At 37.9% G+C, this 14303-nt stretch overlaps 2 protein-coding genes across 6 annotated transcripts in view; one reads left to right on the top strand and one right to left on the bottom strand.

Moving 5' to 3' along the window:
- Nucleotides 1–1180: 1180 nt before the first annotated feature.
- LOC101859719 (casein kinase I-like) lies at nucleotides 1181–5062 on the bottom strand. Its single transcript, XM_035971166.1, has one exon. The coding sequence runs from the start codon at nucleotides 4926–4928 to the stop codon at nucleotides 3948–3950; it is 981 nt and encodes a 326-aa protein (XP_035827059.1). The 5' UTR covers nucleotides 4929–5062; the 3' UTR covers nucleotides 1181–3947.
- Nucleotides 5063–5114: 52 nt separating this feature from the next.
- The window catches only part of LOC101859954 (lysophosphatidylcholine acyltransferase 2), a 36216-nt gene continuing 27027 nt past the window's right edge, over nucleotides 5115–14303 (top strand). For 2 of the 5 annotated variants that reach the window (XM_005103736.3, XM_035971164.1), the window contains exons 1-3: nucleotides 5115–5382; nucleotides 9138–9280; nucleotides 13024–13244. In XM_005103736.3, the coding sequence (XP_005103793.1) occupies nucleotides 5281–5382; nucleotides 9138–9280; nucleotides 13024–13244 (466 nt within the window). In that variant the 5' untranslated portion in view covers nucleotides 5115–5280. Of the gene's footprint in view, nucleotides 5383–9137; nucleotides 9281–10056; nucleotides 10275–10701; nucleotides 10734–13023; nucleotides 13245–14303 lie in introns of all 5 variants that reach the window. The other 3 variants (XM_005103737.3, XM_035971165.1, XM_013085577.2) reach the window with 3 other exon arrangements.

A 14303-nucleotide genomic window follows, 5' to 3' on the forward strand; every position in this document is an offset into this window, starting at 1 on the left:
CCTTATGCCCTGGGGTAATTTTGTACTCCCCGGGTTGTATTCTTCACATTATAGAATATTTCTAGTGCGAAGATCTCTTCGAAAACTTTCAGTATTTGTCAAAAAATCATTTTGACAGACTGCTATGCAAAACGGGATCGGATTAAAGAGTAAATTTCCTCTTTGGAAAGCGTGGGCACAGAGTTCCCCACGTCGTATGAATACGATAGTAAAACACAACATACGGACAGGGTTAAACTTGCTTGTTGAATTTAAAAAAAAATGCCAATACCAGGGTTTACAAAAGTCCAGAGCACAGTCCATGTGACTTTACGCTATCCACTAAAATAAATATCCAGTTGAATACAATACATTTTAAAAATGTCCCCTTTTTGCATTTGTGGAGGAGCAAAGTACACACCAAAATGTCACATCAGATGATGCACTAAGAACCGCAGTGCCATTGTTGTTAATTTAAATTAGCTCCCTACAAGATAAATTTATTCAAATCAGCATTATTGTCAAAGGAAGACGAGAAAAATCCTTAATTAATTTTCCACAGGCTGACTTGCAAAATATAAGCCATGAGGTACCTTGCTTTTCTTTGAGCAAAATAATGATCTACTACAGTAAGAACAAAAGTAAACACCCTTTGGTTACAAAAATATTTTTGTTACTTTTCTTTGTAAAAAAAAGTTTCATGTAAATCAATTGGGTACAGGTTACTCTCAAGAAAACCGCAGAGTCCCTTTAAGCAGGTAAAGTGGAGTTATGCCAAAATGTTCTGCTCTGGGTGAGGACCCCTCTCCCCCCTACCCCCCCCCAAAAAAACAAACAAACAACAACAACAACAAAACTAGCATTTTTAATTAAATGCAGAACCTCAACTGACAATAACCTTCCTGCAAAAATCAACACCCAGTTACTAAAATGTAAGTTGCAACCGGAATGGCTCATGATGCTCCTCACATACTTCATACTCCAATCTCAAATTTTATGAATCTTGCTCATCAAAAAACACACCAAAAGAAAAATTGGCACTCTAGTAATTTATTTAAAGGTAAGTATGTTTCTTCCTCCATACTAAGTTAAACAAGAGTTACATTCTTAGTTTTTGTTTTAGAAGAGGTTTTACGGTGTTCGCAACCGTATAAGGTCATATGCGTGCCATGAGCTACATTCAAAAACTTTAGAAGACGACTTTTTTCTGACGAACAAACAATATTTAGCTATACAAAAGTTCAGTCTATAAAACATGACAAACCCAAAAAAAAACAATTCAGTCAAGTAATTAAAGTATTTAAAGTCATTTGTTTAAAAATCCACAAGGAAGGTAAGCTGAAAAGTTTTGCTATCCTGCCATAGTATTTCTTATCCATGTAAGTGAAGATGAAAAAAATTATCTGGTCATCTGGGAACAACTAGGCACCCCCATACAGATTTCATTCATCTTGAAACACCTGGAGTCCACCAATGATAAACCAAACATCTTCAAGACCACCAAAATCTCTTTTGAACCACAGATAAAAATTTGTTTGGAGACCAAGAACCCCCCCCCCAAACCCCAAAACCTCACTGGTCACTAGTTTATATGACAACAGTAGCTGCATATCATATGCTAGTGCTGTGTGACTGTGACCCAACTGAAAGGCCCTGACAGAAAATGACCCCACAAAAAACCCATGGCACCATCAGTATGGTGGTGAATGATGATTGGACAGATTTATAAGTGATTTCAGACATAAGCTCTCACAATAACATACACAGAAGTCAAAGCTGATCACCATCAAACAAAGAAACAAAACCTGTGCTGTATAATATAACCTCTCAAACATGTAAATTAGTCACAGCTGTCACATACATTTCACCACTGTCATCATTCTGAAGTTTTTTTTGTAAAGGTGGGATTTTGACTCTATGAACATGTCATTAGAGCTAAAAATACGAAAGACAAAAACCCAGCTGACAATAACCCAAAATATGAGGTAGCACATAATAGACATTCACAAATAGTAATGTTATACACACAGGACTTGTCTTCTTTGTAAATGGCAAACTCTGACACTGCTGTAAGGCTTTACTTGTCTATCCAATGGATTGAAGCTGTTCATACACAATCCAAAACAAGATGAAAGCATCGCGTAAATATTACTTTCAACAAGAAAAAAAAAAGACTACATGATGACTTCTGGGATATGACATCATACCATCCATTTCACAATTACAGCAAAGTACATATTTTTAAATTTAACTTTTCAATGCATGTGAAAACAAATCCTCAAAGCCAGCAAAGATTTTGTACAACAACGCTAAAGACCCAAACATGTTAAATACGGTCTACATATTTCCAAAAGAGTTTGCTCTGAAAAAAAAAAAAAAGCCATCCATCCACAGCAGACCTTGTAGCAATGGGTACAGCCGTTGCAAGTACACAACCAAAATTTCAAAAGAACTTATATTTTGTTTCCCCACTTCAATTCCAAATGACAAGCACAGTTCCAAACATTACATATATCTTTTCTGAATTTAGGAAAAACAAGAAATTATCTGCCTCTCCATGACCATATTATAATGAAACAATAACACAGAATTGAGAAACAGTCAAACAGCTGGCCAGCATCAGGGGGATCTGGCTTTCCAAGGAGTTTTATAGAGATATATTCACAGGGCCAGTGGATAGGAAGTCAAAGTCACCAACAAAAATGGACTGGAAGGTGACATTTGAACATTCCCCGCAGTATGGATATTATAATAATAAAAACATTAGAGCTGACAAGACCTGAAATAATAATAATATTCAAAAAAAGTTTTCAACATTAGCATTCTTGAGAATTTAGTTGGGACTCTCATTTTGCTACATGACAAGTTAGTGTACAGACAATTACTGATGATTCAAACAAGTGTTAAAGTGTTAAATACTGTTGGTCTTGTCTGAACAATTGATTTCGCATTACAATCAGATCAGAAAAAGCAAAATCCACCCACAATTATTAGCTGAATATTTTGATAATGGGTGTACACTTAATTTACAAAAGTAAAAGAATAAAACCCAACCACACCCGCCTGGACCTAAGCCTACAGAAAAAAATTTTTTTTCTCCGAAAACATCCATAAAAAGTAGAAGCAACAAAGTTCTCCAATGAAATGAACATATTTTCAAAGACGATGAATCGAAAGAGAAAACTGAAAACCTGTTCCATCACCTAATGATCAACATACCTCAACTAAAAATGTTTGTAACCATAAATTATAAATACAATATGAAAAGTATTCAAATTTTATATAGCTTGATGACAGCTTTCAAAGTTTTCCAACCATAGTTTACAATCCAACACAAGCAATAAAGTAAAGCATGAATTTCCAAAAAAAATTCAAGGCTAACAACTAAACACGAAAAAACGAAAAATTTAACACCCCCTCCCCAATTTGGACACATTCACAGTATGGAAACATGAGAAAAGCAGATCATTTGTAGAAAGAACAAAGCTGAAATGAATATAGTTGGGCCCAAAACTAATTTTAAGCAAATTCAAGAGCTTTTATTTAATGCTACAAGAGTACCGACACAGTTTAGCCTGTAATCAGTTTAGGAATCTTTAAGAGCGAATCAAAATGATGACAGTTTGGCGTTCACAACAAGTCACGTACACGGGATGTTATTCCTTCATTAAATTAACAAATGACACCAAACACACGCAGCACTCAACATTCACCATTGTATTAGTGCTTTTCCTTTCTTTGACAAGTCTGAAAACCGGATTCATTTGGGTAGGAGATATATTTGATCTCAGCTTTAAAATATCCATTCCTTCATGGGACTTCTTTCCTAAACTGTATACACATATGAGTCTACATCCTAACCCACGAAGACTGTTTCAAATGGTATCACTGCTCCCTGCTTCAGTTCATGACGATCAGTGGGACACTGTAACGGTGTAACAGTGAGATGAAGTCCAAAATTTAATAACTCAGCCTCTACCTGCCGTCGGAGCAGCAGTTGTTGTGCACTGTGCTACCTGTGCTGCCTTTTGTTTCAGCATGGTCCAGTCAAATGTGTAGTCGTACTGGTAGTTGAGGGTTCTAAATAGGATTCTGAACAGTTGACGTAGATACATATAATCAGGAGCTTCCTCAAATCGAAGACCACGACAATAATTCAAATACATGGCAAATTCAGCAGGGAAGCCTTTGCAAAGGACCTCAACTGGAGTTGACATTTTCTTTTCACTGATTTTCTCGTATTTCTGCTTCTTGGTGTTGGCTTTTAACCCTTGCCACGGGAGGCTGCCTCGATTGAAATACATCAGAACATAGCCAAGTGACTCCATATCATCTCTTCGACTCTGTTCAATACCCAGGTGGGCGTTGATACTAGCATACCGGGCTGTTCCTGTCAGGTTTTTATCCTCGCGGTAGGGGATGTGCGTACGGGTTCGGCTGTCTCTGTACTTTTTAGCCAAACCGAAATCAATGAGGAAGACTTTATTGCAATGTCTTCCTATTCCCATTAGGAAATTATCAGGCTTAATGTCTCTGTGAATGAAATTTTTGTTGTGGACATATTCAATACGTCCAATCATTTGATCAGCAAGCATGAGAACAGTTTTCATTGTGAACCTCCTGGAACAGAAGTTGAACAAGTCTTCCAGGCTTGGCCCCAGAAGATCCATGACAAGAATGTTGTACTCTTTTTCCTGACCATAGTATCGAATGTGAGGAATGCCTACACCACCTTGAAGAATTTTGTACAACTTACTCTCATACAACAGTTGAGGGTGTCTGGCTTTACAAGATTCCAGTTTCACAGCAACCTCTTCGCCGTTTGTTATGTTGATACCCAGATAAATGTCACCGAAGGAACCACTGCCGATTTTACGGACAAGTCTATACTTAAGTCCAACGATAAACTCGCCAGATTGTTTTCCTGAACGTTCCTGTTGCTGCTCCATGGTTGAATATTCGCTAATTTCACGAATCACTCAAAGTCAAATCTCACAAATTTCTCTTTCTACTGACGGAATCTGGTTGCCATCTTGGGTGTTGCAGCACAGCAAATCGTATCCCATAGTTCCACTTTACCATAATCCCGCACAACGCCCTACTGCGCATGTTTTACCGGAAGTGAAATTAAAGGAAAAGGAAAAAAACCGGAAGATCAGTGTTGACGACAAAGAGGCAAGCCTGGAACACCGTGGGCCAGTTATAGCACAGTGCCATTCAGGAAGCGATGTTGTTGTGACGGAAACTGTTGGATTTGTGCATTGAACGAGTGTTGTTTCCATTTTGGAAATTTCTGCAAAAATGAAGCGTAACCAAATGCCACGCCAGAAGTCGCTGGTTGGACCAGACATTCAAAATCCGTTTGTGCATAAGATGCATTTCACTTTCCTGGACAAGTTGCAGGTTTGTTTACAGTTTCTTAGTAACTTGCACACACTACTCTGACTACTGTAGTGGAGTTCCACACTGCTTCTAAAAAAATCGAAAGATATGAGAATAATCATAAATCAAAGTATATGTCATACTATGACTATCTTTTATTCTTCTAGATCTAATCTAGATCTAGATTCTAGATTATATATCTATAATCTAGATCTGCAATTAGGCTATCGGCTATCGTCTTGGAAGTTGTTAAATCTATATTTCTTAGATCTAGAATCTAGATCTAGATCTAGATCTAGATATCTAGATCTAGATGTAGATCTAGAATAGATCTAGATCTAGAAAAATCTAGATCTAGATCTATATCTAGATCTAGATATCTAGAACTTGGAAGATTTGTTATTAAATTAATAATTAGGCTAGATATCTAGTTAATAGTTTAGTTTAGTAGTAGGCCATAGATCTAGATTCTAGATATATAGATCTAGATCTAGATCTAGATCTAGATCTAGTACTTTTAATTTTAACCACACAAATGAATGATGATAACGTTGATCTAGCATCAAGACCAGATCTGGAGCTAGATCTAGATCTAACTTTCTATCGCTTGGTCACATACACTAGATCTAGACTATCTAGATCTAGATCTACCATACTAATCTAGATCTAGATCTACAATTCTACATGATACATTTGGCCATCACCCCCTGCCAACTATCGACCACTGTTAATAGTTAATGTCATTGTGGTATTTTTTTACTTTCCCTCCCGTCTCTCACTCAGCTACCAGTTGTCTATTTTCTACTAAATATTGGTGCGCTGAATACGAATATCAACTTCATTTCCGTTGCAAATTAATGGTTTTTGAAATATTTGATTGTTTTTAACCGAGATAGACATGCTTTGGACCAATCGGGGGGTTCCAGGGGGGCCTGCCCCACTGGGGTAAAAGAAAATCTGGGGGGTTACAGGGGGGCATGCCCCCCTGTTTTTACACCCGTAATTTGATATTTTACAGTTAGATTTGAAATTGTCTTGAAAATAATTGATTTGCGACAGTTTTAGTGGCTTTATGTGTGATCTGCAGCAAACAGTACAGCAGTTTGACCCCTGAAACAGTGCATCTGTGTGTGGGAGTGAAAGTAAAAATTTACCGTCATTGTCAACGGACGATAAGAATAAGATTTTAAGATTATTGTACTCTATTACACATATTAAATAAACATTCTCTAAGTCAAGCTCATTTTCACTTCGTCTGCCCCCCCCCCCCCCCCCCCACACCAATATTTATTATCAACAAATCTCGAGAACGGAAACCGTTCGAAGAAATAAAGTTCAAGTTTATTTTCCTGAACGTTCTGAGAAATACAGCCGGCCAAAAAACCCCCCCCAACCAGACAACTGTTACCCACTGTCACCAGTCAAGCCCAGTGTGATTCTTTGTCCAGAAACATTGAAATAATATATAGGCCAATGGTATAGATTCTAGTTCAACAAAAAATACCCCAGTGAAATTCTGATTTGAAAATGTTTAATTTATGTTATAATGTCCTTTGTTGATTACTTAAAATTTTTAATGCTGTGCCGTTTTGTTTACCCTTTCACTTTAAAAAAATGTATTATCATTTCGCAAATTTAGTTATGAAGTTTTTGAAAATCAAATTGCCTTGCCTTTGCCTTAGAATGCCTTATTAATTATCTTTTAAATTATAAGAAAAGTAATTGCAACAACTTAACAAAATGGAAAGAGTAGGGCTTTTGCAAAGTAAGTCCACACATGGTAAAAATATGTGTCACGACACGGTAGAATCTGTCGCTCATCAATTTTTGGGCCTCTGGAGTTATTGGTATAATCTTAACTCCTTCGCTACGTATGAGATGATGACAAGTGGGCAGTTAAAAGGTCTTTGGGGCCACAAATTCAAATAAATATCAACGTATTATATATACCAATATTTTCAACATGGTTTGTAGAATACATCTGTAATGTTTATTTATGTATTTTTCAACTTTGGTTCCTGTAAGAGACGATTATGCAACACAATTTTGATAGGATGCGGATAAAATTTGAAAATAAAAAATTAATAATCTTTGGTGAAACTCAAAAAATATGTTTGCCCCTAGTCAAATGATACATCAAAATAACCATAAATGAATAGAACTGGAAAATATTGAAAAGTTTGCAGTTATTTACCTACATTCCATAATATTTGTACATTGAACATAACATCCGATATGAAATAAAAAGAAGAAATTTACGAGTCCCATCGAATCAATATCATAAAAAAGAGTCCTACATTTCTTTAGTGGGCAAAATAATGATAGATTTTGTTGTTTAAAATTAGTAAGACTGGTGTCCGGGCTATAATATTGGCATCGCGATAAAACAAAAGTCGAATAAACTTGGAAATCGCGTTTCAAAACTGAATCTAAGTTTCCGATTTTCAGTGGAAATGCTTGACCCGGAAGTCAACATTATATTATGACGTATATTTTAACATGGATATGTTGATTGGAATAGAATCTAAGCTAAAATTGAAGATCGGTTCTCGAGCCGGCGGCGGCGGCTTAGCTATGTACTGACGGCACTTTAATTTAGCCCCCCCCCACGGCTCGGGTTAGCGAATGAGTTAAAGCTTGTTTATTTAACCATCTTTTGATAAAAGAAAATACACTCCTATCTTGAATAGGAGTCAAGATATTTGCCATTTAAAGGAGGTTGAGGTCGCCTAGTTTGAGAGGTAAAATTAGTGCAAAAATGGCTGACAAAGTTTGGTAATTTCCAAAGCTTGAGAGTCCTTGGAAACTGAAAATTTACATTTGTTGGGCCTTGAATCAATGTTTTTCAGTAAAATCCACTCAGCGTTTTTAAATGGACATGAAAGGTGTTAAACAAACAAACAAAATTTAGAAAAAATGGTCAAACTGGAGGGAAAATGCTGATATTTCGATTTCATCATTTTGACAAGCACCTGAATCCTGATTTCACTATGATGCCTCACATATCATACTCATGGAATTTTTGGAAGGTCTTCTGTAACAAACGACCATCCCAACAAACACAAATTGAAGAAACCTAACTCTAACCCTTCCCCAAAACCTTACTGATTCATAGTGGTCACTAATTGCGTAATTCCTCTCAAACTTTTAAAGACAAATTCTAAAAGATCAAAATCAGTCATTAGTGGACATTTTCTTCAACAGTTTTTCAGGATTCTTGTGTTTGAGACCAGTCCATGCTAATTTTTTGCACATTGGCATAAAATTCCAATTTAATTTCCTTATATCAACAGTGCATTAAAATATAGAAAATAAAACAAAAACCCAATTAACAATAAAGGTAGCCTGCAGCAGTTTGATTAAATTTATATACTTTTAATGTAACAACACATCTCACGATTATTTTGCTTGTAAAGTTTACTTGCTAGAAATTTTGTCTTTTGGGGGGGGGTGGGGGGGTTATGAAGTTAAAACTTGCTTTAAAATAGGTTTGCACTCACAGTTCCTTTTTAAACTTGTATACATTTCTCATCTGTTTTTATTTATTTGGCAGTATATTTATGGCTTGTGCCACGGGCTGTTGGCTAAAACAGCACCTGGACATGGGTGGCTGGTGCCTCTATAAATAAATCATTGATGGTCAAGGCCACGGGCTGTTCAGAGATAAGGCAGCAAATGTAAAATATTATTATTTCTACTGTTATGCAAAAATCTTATAGTAGTGCTTTCACATTCAATTTTCATATATATATATATATTTATATTTTCTTCATTAGGTGGTGCTGATGTCCATTACAATCGCCCCTATTCGCCTCATATTGGTTATACTTCTCTTGTTGATGGTTTGGCCTATTGTGACCTTGGCCGTTGCTTTTCGTTCAGAAGAGGATAAAACAAAACCTTTGTCAGGCTGGCGCACGTAAGTTCGCTTTGTATCTTTAGTAACCCCTTTTGTTGGTCCTTTCTGAGTGTTTCACTTTTGTACTTTGTTTTAACCTGAGTGACTCCAAACACAGAAACCATTAGTCCAAACCCCCCCCCCCCCCCCTCCCAAACTCTTTTTGCAAATATCTGTGTAGACAATAAACTATAAACCCAGATCACTGAGTAAACCTTTGGCACTTAACTGTACACATTTTAGTCATAATGTATGTTTAAACAATTTTTCATGATTGCCTTCATTATCTGTTGGAATTGTATCTGTTTTTGAAACACAATTGTTGTTACCACAGTTAGCAAAAAAGCAGTTTTGGAGTGAAATCATATATTTTCTTACCTCCCTTTGATTCCATCTGAGTCCATTTCTATATTCCTGTATCCCACAGCCTTTCGTTATTTATAAATTACTTCTTTTTTTTCATAATAATAATACACTAAATTGTATTGAAAAGTAAATTTGCAGTGATTAGTAGCTATGATGAAGTGTTTGACTGTACTTGTTTGGGCTTTCCCAAGAAGCTCACCAAACTACTCGAGAGGGTGGATATAAAGTGAAAATAAAGTGCAACCTTAAAAAAACCCTTTAAACTTCAGTGAACCTGTTCTCCTTTGCCTGCCATCTGGTATTGTCAGTTGTGGGTATTGCAGCCATTGAATATTGGTCTCATGTTTGTGTGTGCGTGTGATTTGTTTTTCTTTGCTGCTATGTGATCATAACGGAAATGTTTCATTTCATAATTTTTTTTTTTTCTGTAGACTTTTGAGACCTATTATCCTGTTGCTTTGCCGGAGCGTGTTTTTTGCTGGTGGTCTGTATTTTGTGAAGGCGCGCGGCCGACAGGCCAGTGCTAAGGAGGCCCCCCTCCTGCTGGTTGCCCCCCACTCCTCCTTCATTGATGCGTTGCCAGTTGTGTATCTAGGGCTCACCTCCGTGGTGTCTAAAGCCTCACTGCAGAAGGTTCCTATTTTTGGAAGTATGTCCTGGGTTTTTCAACTTTACTGCTCTTCTTTGGTGTATTGTAATGTCTGTTCTCGTTCAGTTGTCTGTTGAGGTTAAAAAGACAGTACTAGTACTCACCTGACTTTGGTTCTTTTTAATGTTGCATACATGTGAGGGACTACAGTGGTCTCAGAATTGAGTGGTTCCATGAGAAACTTGTCAAACAAGTGAGAGAAGGGCGTTTGACATGTTGTAGCCAAATAGCCGGGGAAAATGTTTTGTCTTGTTGTTGTTTTTCTGCTGTCTTCCTTGACTTTTTCTGCCAAGAGTCACTGAAGACTTCTGTGACTTATTCATGACACGCCTACCTAGTGCAACAGACAGACTCTCTGGCGTATGGAATGTCCTTGTACTTCATGTTAGCGTTAACATGACTTGCTGACCTCAATTATCAATTTCAGATTGGCGTGTGAAGGTCTCTCTTCTCTATACGGTGCACCATTTTTCTTTCTTTTTTTGTTGTTTTGTTTTTGTTCTTGTTATAAGTTTATGCAGTATCTTTTTGTTGTTACTTTTAAAAAAATAATGTGAGCTTCTTGTTGCTTTTTTGAAGATTAATTAATGTTTCTGGAATGCTATTTTAAAGGGTGAAATTGAAACTCCTTAGGGTCAGCTAACAGATCTGATGTATAGGTTAACCTTATTTATTGCAGTCTTGTGGTTAGGTTGGCAGACTCATGTAGTTAGGTTACTGGACTCTGTGGTTTAAATCCTAGTCAAACATTGTGCACAAATTCTCCTCACTTGATCCAGATGGAAATGGGTACCTGACGTAAACAGTAAAAGGTTGTTCTGATGAAGCTCGGAATATCAGAATGTTTGTTTAGTAATAATAAGCTGTTGAGTGTAGAGCCTTCTGTGGTATAGGGGTGTGCACTAGATAAATACTGGCTGTTGTTAATGTTGCGTCCTGCTGCAACAAGTAAAAGGTATAATAAATATGTTGATGTGATGGGTTTTTTGGGGGGGTATTGTTGTTAATTGTTTTTCTTCATTGTAAAGTCATATTTTCATAATTTATTCTTGGGGTCTTCTTAATATAAATGACAATAAATTTTATACACACACACACACTCACACATTCTTTATAATCCATTTCTCATGTTTTTAGGGTTTTAAAGTGTCGAAAACTTAGCATTGAAATGTATTCCAAAGCCACAATTGCCACTTGAATTCTATTCAAGATATCTTGCTCTTGGGGGGGTGGGGAGGGGTAGAGACACACCCATTGTCTGAATGACTCCAATGTGTTTTGAACAACATGCATGCTGTAGTCTTGTCATGATGTAAGGTCACTGTAGATGGTAGAAGTATGCAGTGCTGTATGATGTCATGGTTGACTTGTTTGAGCAATGTTTATTTGTTTTTGTTTGGCGTACATATTTGATTTTACTTTTGACCATTTTGCTGTTTAACACTCCCTTCCCAGCACTGGCAATTCTTGATTCCTTTATTTTCCTTTGTTTGGTTTTGGTTGCATGCGCATGGTTGTGTTGTATGATATATATGGAGACAAGATATTCTAGTCTCAAGACGAATTTTAGATAGTCTTTTACTTGCGAAGTTAAAGTGTGTGCTAAAATGGAGATAGGAACTTTATAATTGGCTGTGTTAAAGTGTGATGGCAGTGTTAAACTGTGACTATAGATAAGGTAGTCTTTAAAGGGCAGTGTTAGACTAAGGTAGTCTTTGACTGGCAGTTTTGAATGTGGGCTCATGCGGATTATGTAGTCTATGATTGGCACCGTTATTGTGTGAGCTCGTGGAGATAAGGTAGTCTATGATTAGCAATGTGTGAGCTCATGGAGAAAAGGATAAACATGTGACGTATTAGTTGATAAAGGTACTGCTGAGGTCTGACAGACAGCCACACTTCTTGGGAAAGCGAGTACATTTCTGAATTGTGTTTTAAGAGTCTTCTGGGTTAAAAATAGACCTTGCATATAGCATGCTGTAGATCATGGATACATATATCATAATATATGCACTAGATAAATGCAGTTTATTATCATGGTCATAATGATTTTCAAGAATAGCTTTTTTGAATTATATAAATATGGACTACAAATGCAAGCCTGGAAAAGTGTTATTGACATTTGAGAGTAGGAGTTCTTTGTGTGTGTAAAATGATGACTTGTTAGATGTGTCAAGAGTGTGGCTAGCGGTTTTGATTTTCTCTTCCGCTTGTAGTCACAGTGAGCTCTCAAAAGTACGGCTGAGAGTTGCTTGTGGTGGTTGATTGCTGGTACAAAAGACAGAACCAGGTTGCTTTGTTAGCTCAGTTGATGCAGTGCTGGACAATGGAGCGGATGTGCCTGGTGTGAATACCAGATTGGGTGTTCTTGAACGCAGGCCATTTAGTGGACTTTTCAAGGCTCTCAGTACCATCGGATTTAGACGTTGAATTCAGATGTCCCACCTCTCAACCTAGTAGTGTTGATAGGGGCGTTAAATATGTACACTTCCTGTGCAAATCACTGACCTCTGAGAGGTGGTTTAAACCTGGGGGGGGGGGCAAAACAAGTTTGCTCGTCCTTTTAGAACTGTTTATGGCTTAGTTCTATCGCTTGGAACGTTCCAAAAGGTTTCAGTGTGGTCAGGTAGAAAACTTTCCGAATGGTTTCATTAAGTGTTCAAGCAGAGAGCATTTGACTCAAAATCCAAACCCAAACCCCCGTCTTTCCTCCCTCCCTCCCATCCTTTCACCCTCCCACTACTCACAGGTTTGCGGGCCGGCCTCTGGTGGTGGTGGGCCGCATGATGTTCTGGCTGATGGGTTTCGTGTGGGTTCGAACCACGAATGCCCGCGCCCCGGCCAGTGAGGCGCCTCTCCTGGTGGTGGCACACCACACCAGCTTCTTCGACATCCTCCTCTTCTTTACGGAGTTCCCCCTGGCCAGCCCTGTATCTCGTCTGGAGAACGCCGGCGTTCCTCTCATCGGAAGTAGGCCCACCACTCTCCCACTATCCCACCATCCCACAACATTGGCACTCCTGTAGCTTGCTGTGCTATTTCTCTGCTGTTCCTTGCCTGGTGTTGTGCCTATTGTCTATCAGTGGTATTCTTATTCTTATTATTCTTATTACAATTATAATTTTATTAGAAATAACATGAATGTCTATATGTATTGTAACTGCATGGCTTCTGTCAGTTTCTCTGAGGGTGCCTGCTGCTGTGTTGTGATTTATTTTCTTTAAAAAAAATTGTTTCTAACCCTTTTCCTTCTGGTTTGACATTTGGCTGGTTTTCTCAACTAAGTGTTCCTGTGGATAACTTCCTATCTCCCCGGTTCACACACCCCTGTCGTCAGCACGGATATAACGTTCCCAGAGTGTGTTGTGTGTTTGACTTTGACACCCGGGCTGACTGGCCGTGCACCTCTTTCCATCTTGCATCTTGTGTTCTGGAAAGATCTTTTCAATCTGTCAATGTTTTAGCGCATGTAATCTGCAGCATGCATTGTATGCTTCCTCTTGAACAGTGCCATTATGATTGAGAAAAAACAAAAACGCAGGACGTGCAGTGGGAAGTGGGTTTTTTTTTTTTTTTTTTTTCACAGATGGTACTTGGACACTGTCATTGCTATGTTGAAAAAAAACCCAACAACCTACCCAGCAAGGAGCAAAATGGGAAATTGTCGTTTTGTACAGGTGGTTGTCTTGGATGGGTGGCCTTCAGAGTAGGTTGGACTCTACGTGTGGGATCCTTCCCTATTGCCACGAGTTGAAAGCTCTAATAGGTCTTATCCGTCTGGGAGAAGACTTGTGTTTGTGTACTGTGATTGGTCGCAGCTCAAACTTCATTATAAACCAAGACTGGAGTTTTCGAGTTGGGTTATGTTTGTTCTCTTACTTGGCTCTGACCTTCTATCGGAGGTGAACGTTAAATTCGATGGATCCGCCTTGCAATAATTTAAATGGGCCTATAACTTCTGTGGAACAGAATGTTGTTTCTCTCTCTCTCTCTCTCTCTCTCTCTCTCTCTCTCTCTCTCTCTCTCTCT

Source organism: Aplysia californica, unplaced genomic scaffold (genome assembly GCF_000002075.1).
Source record: "Aplysia californica isolate F4 #8 unplaced genomic scaffold, AplCal3.0 scaffold00388, whole genome shotgun sequence".
In the NCBI taxonomy this organism is placed as follows: domain Eukaryota; kingdom Metazoa; phylum Mollusca; class Gastropoda; order Aplysiida; family Aplysiidae; genus Aplysia; species Aplysia californica.

Coding starts and splice junctions, on each gene's coding strand:
- LOC101859719 (XM_035971166.1), bottom strand. CDS start 4,928: ATGGAGCAGCAACAGGAACGTTCAGGAAAACAATCTGGCGAGTTTATC.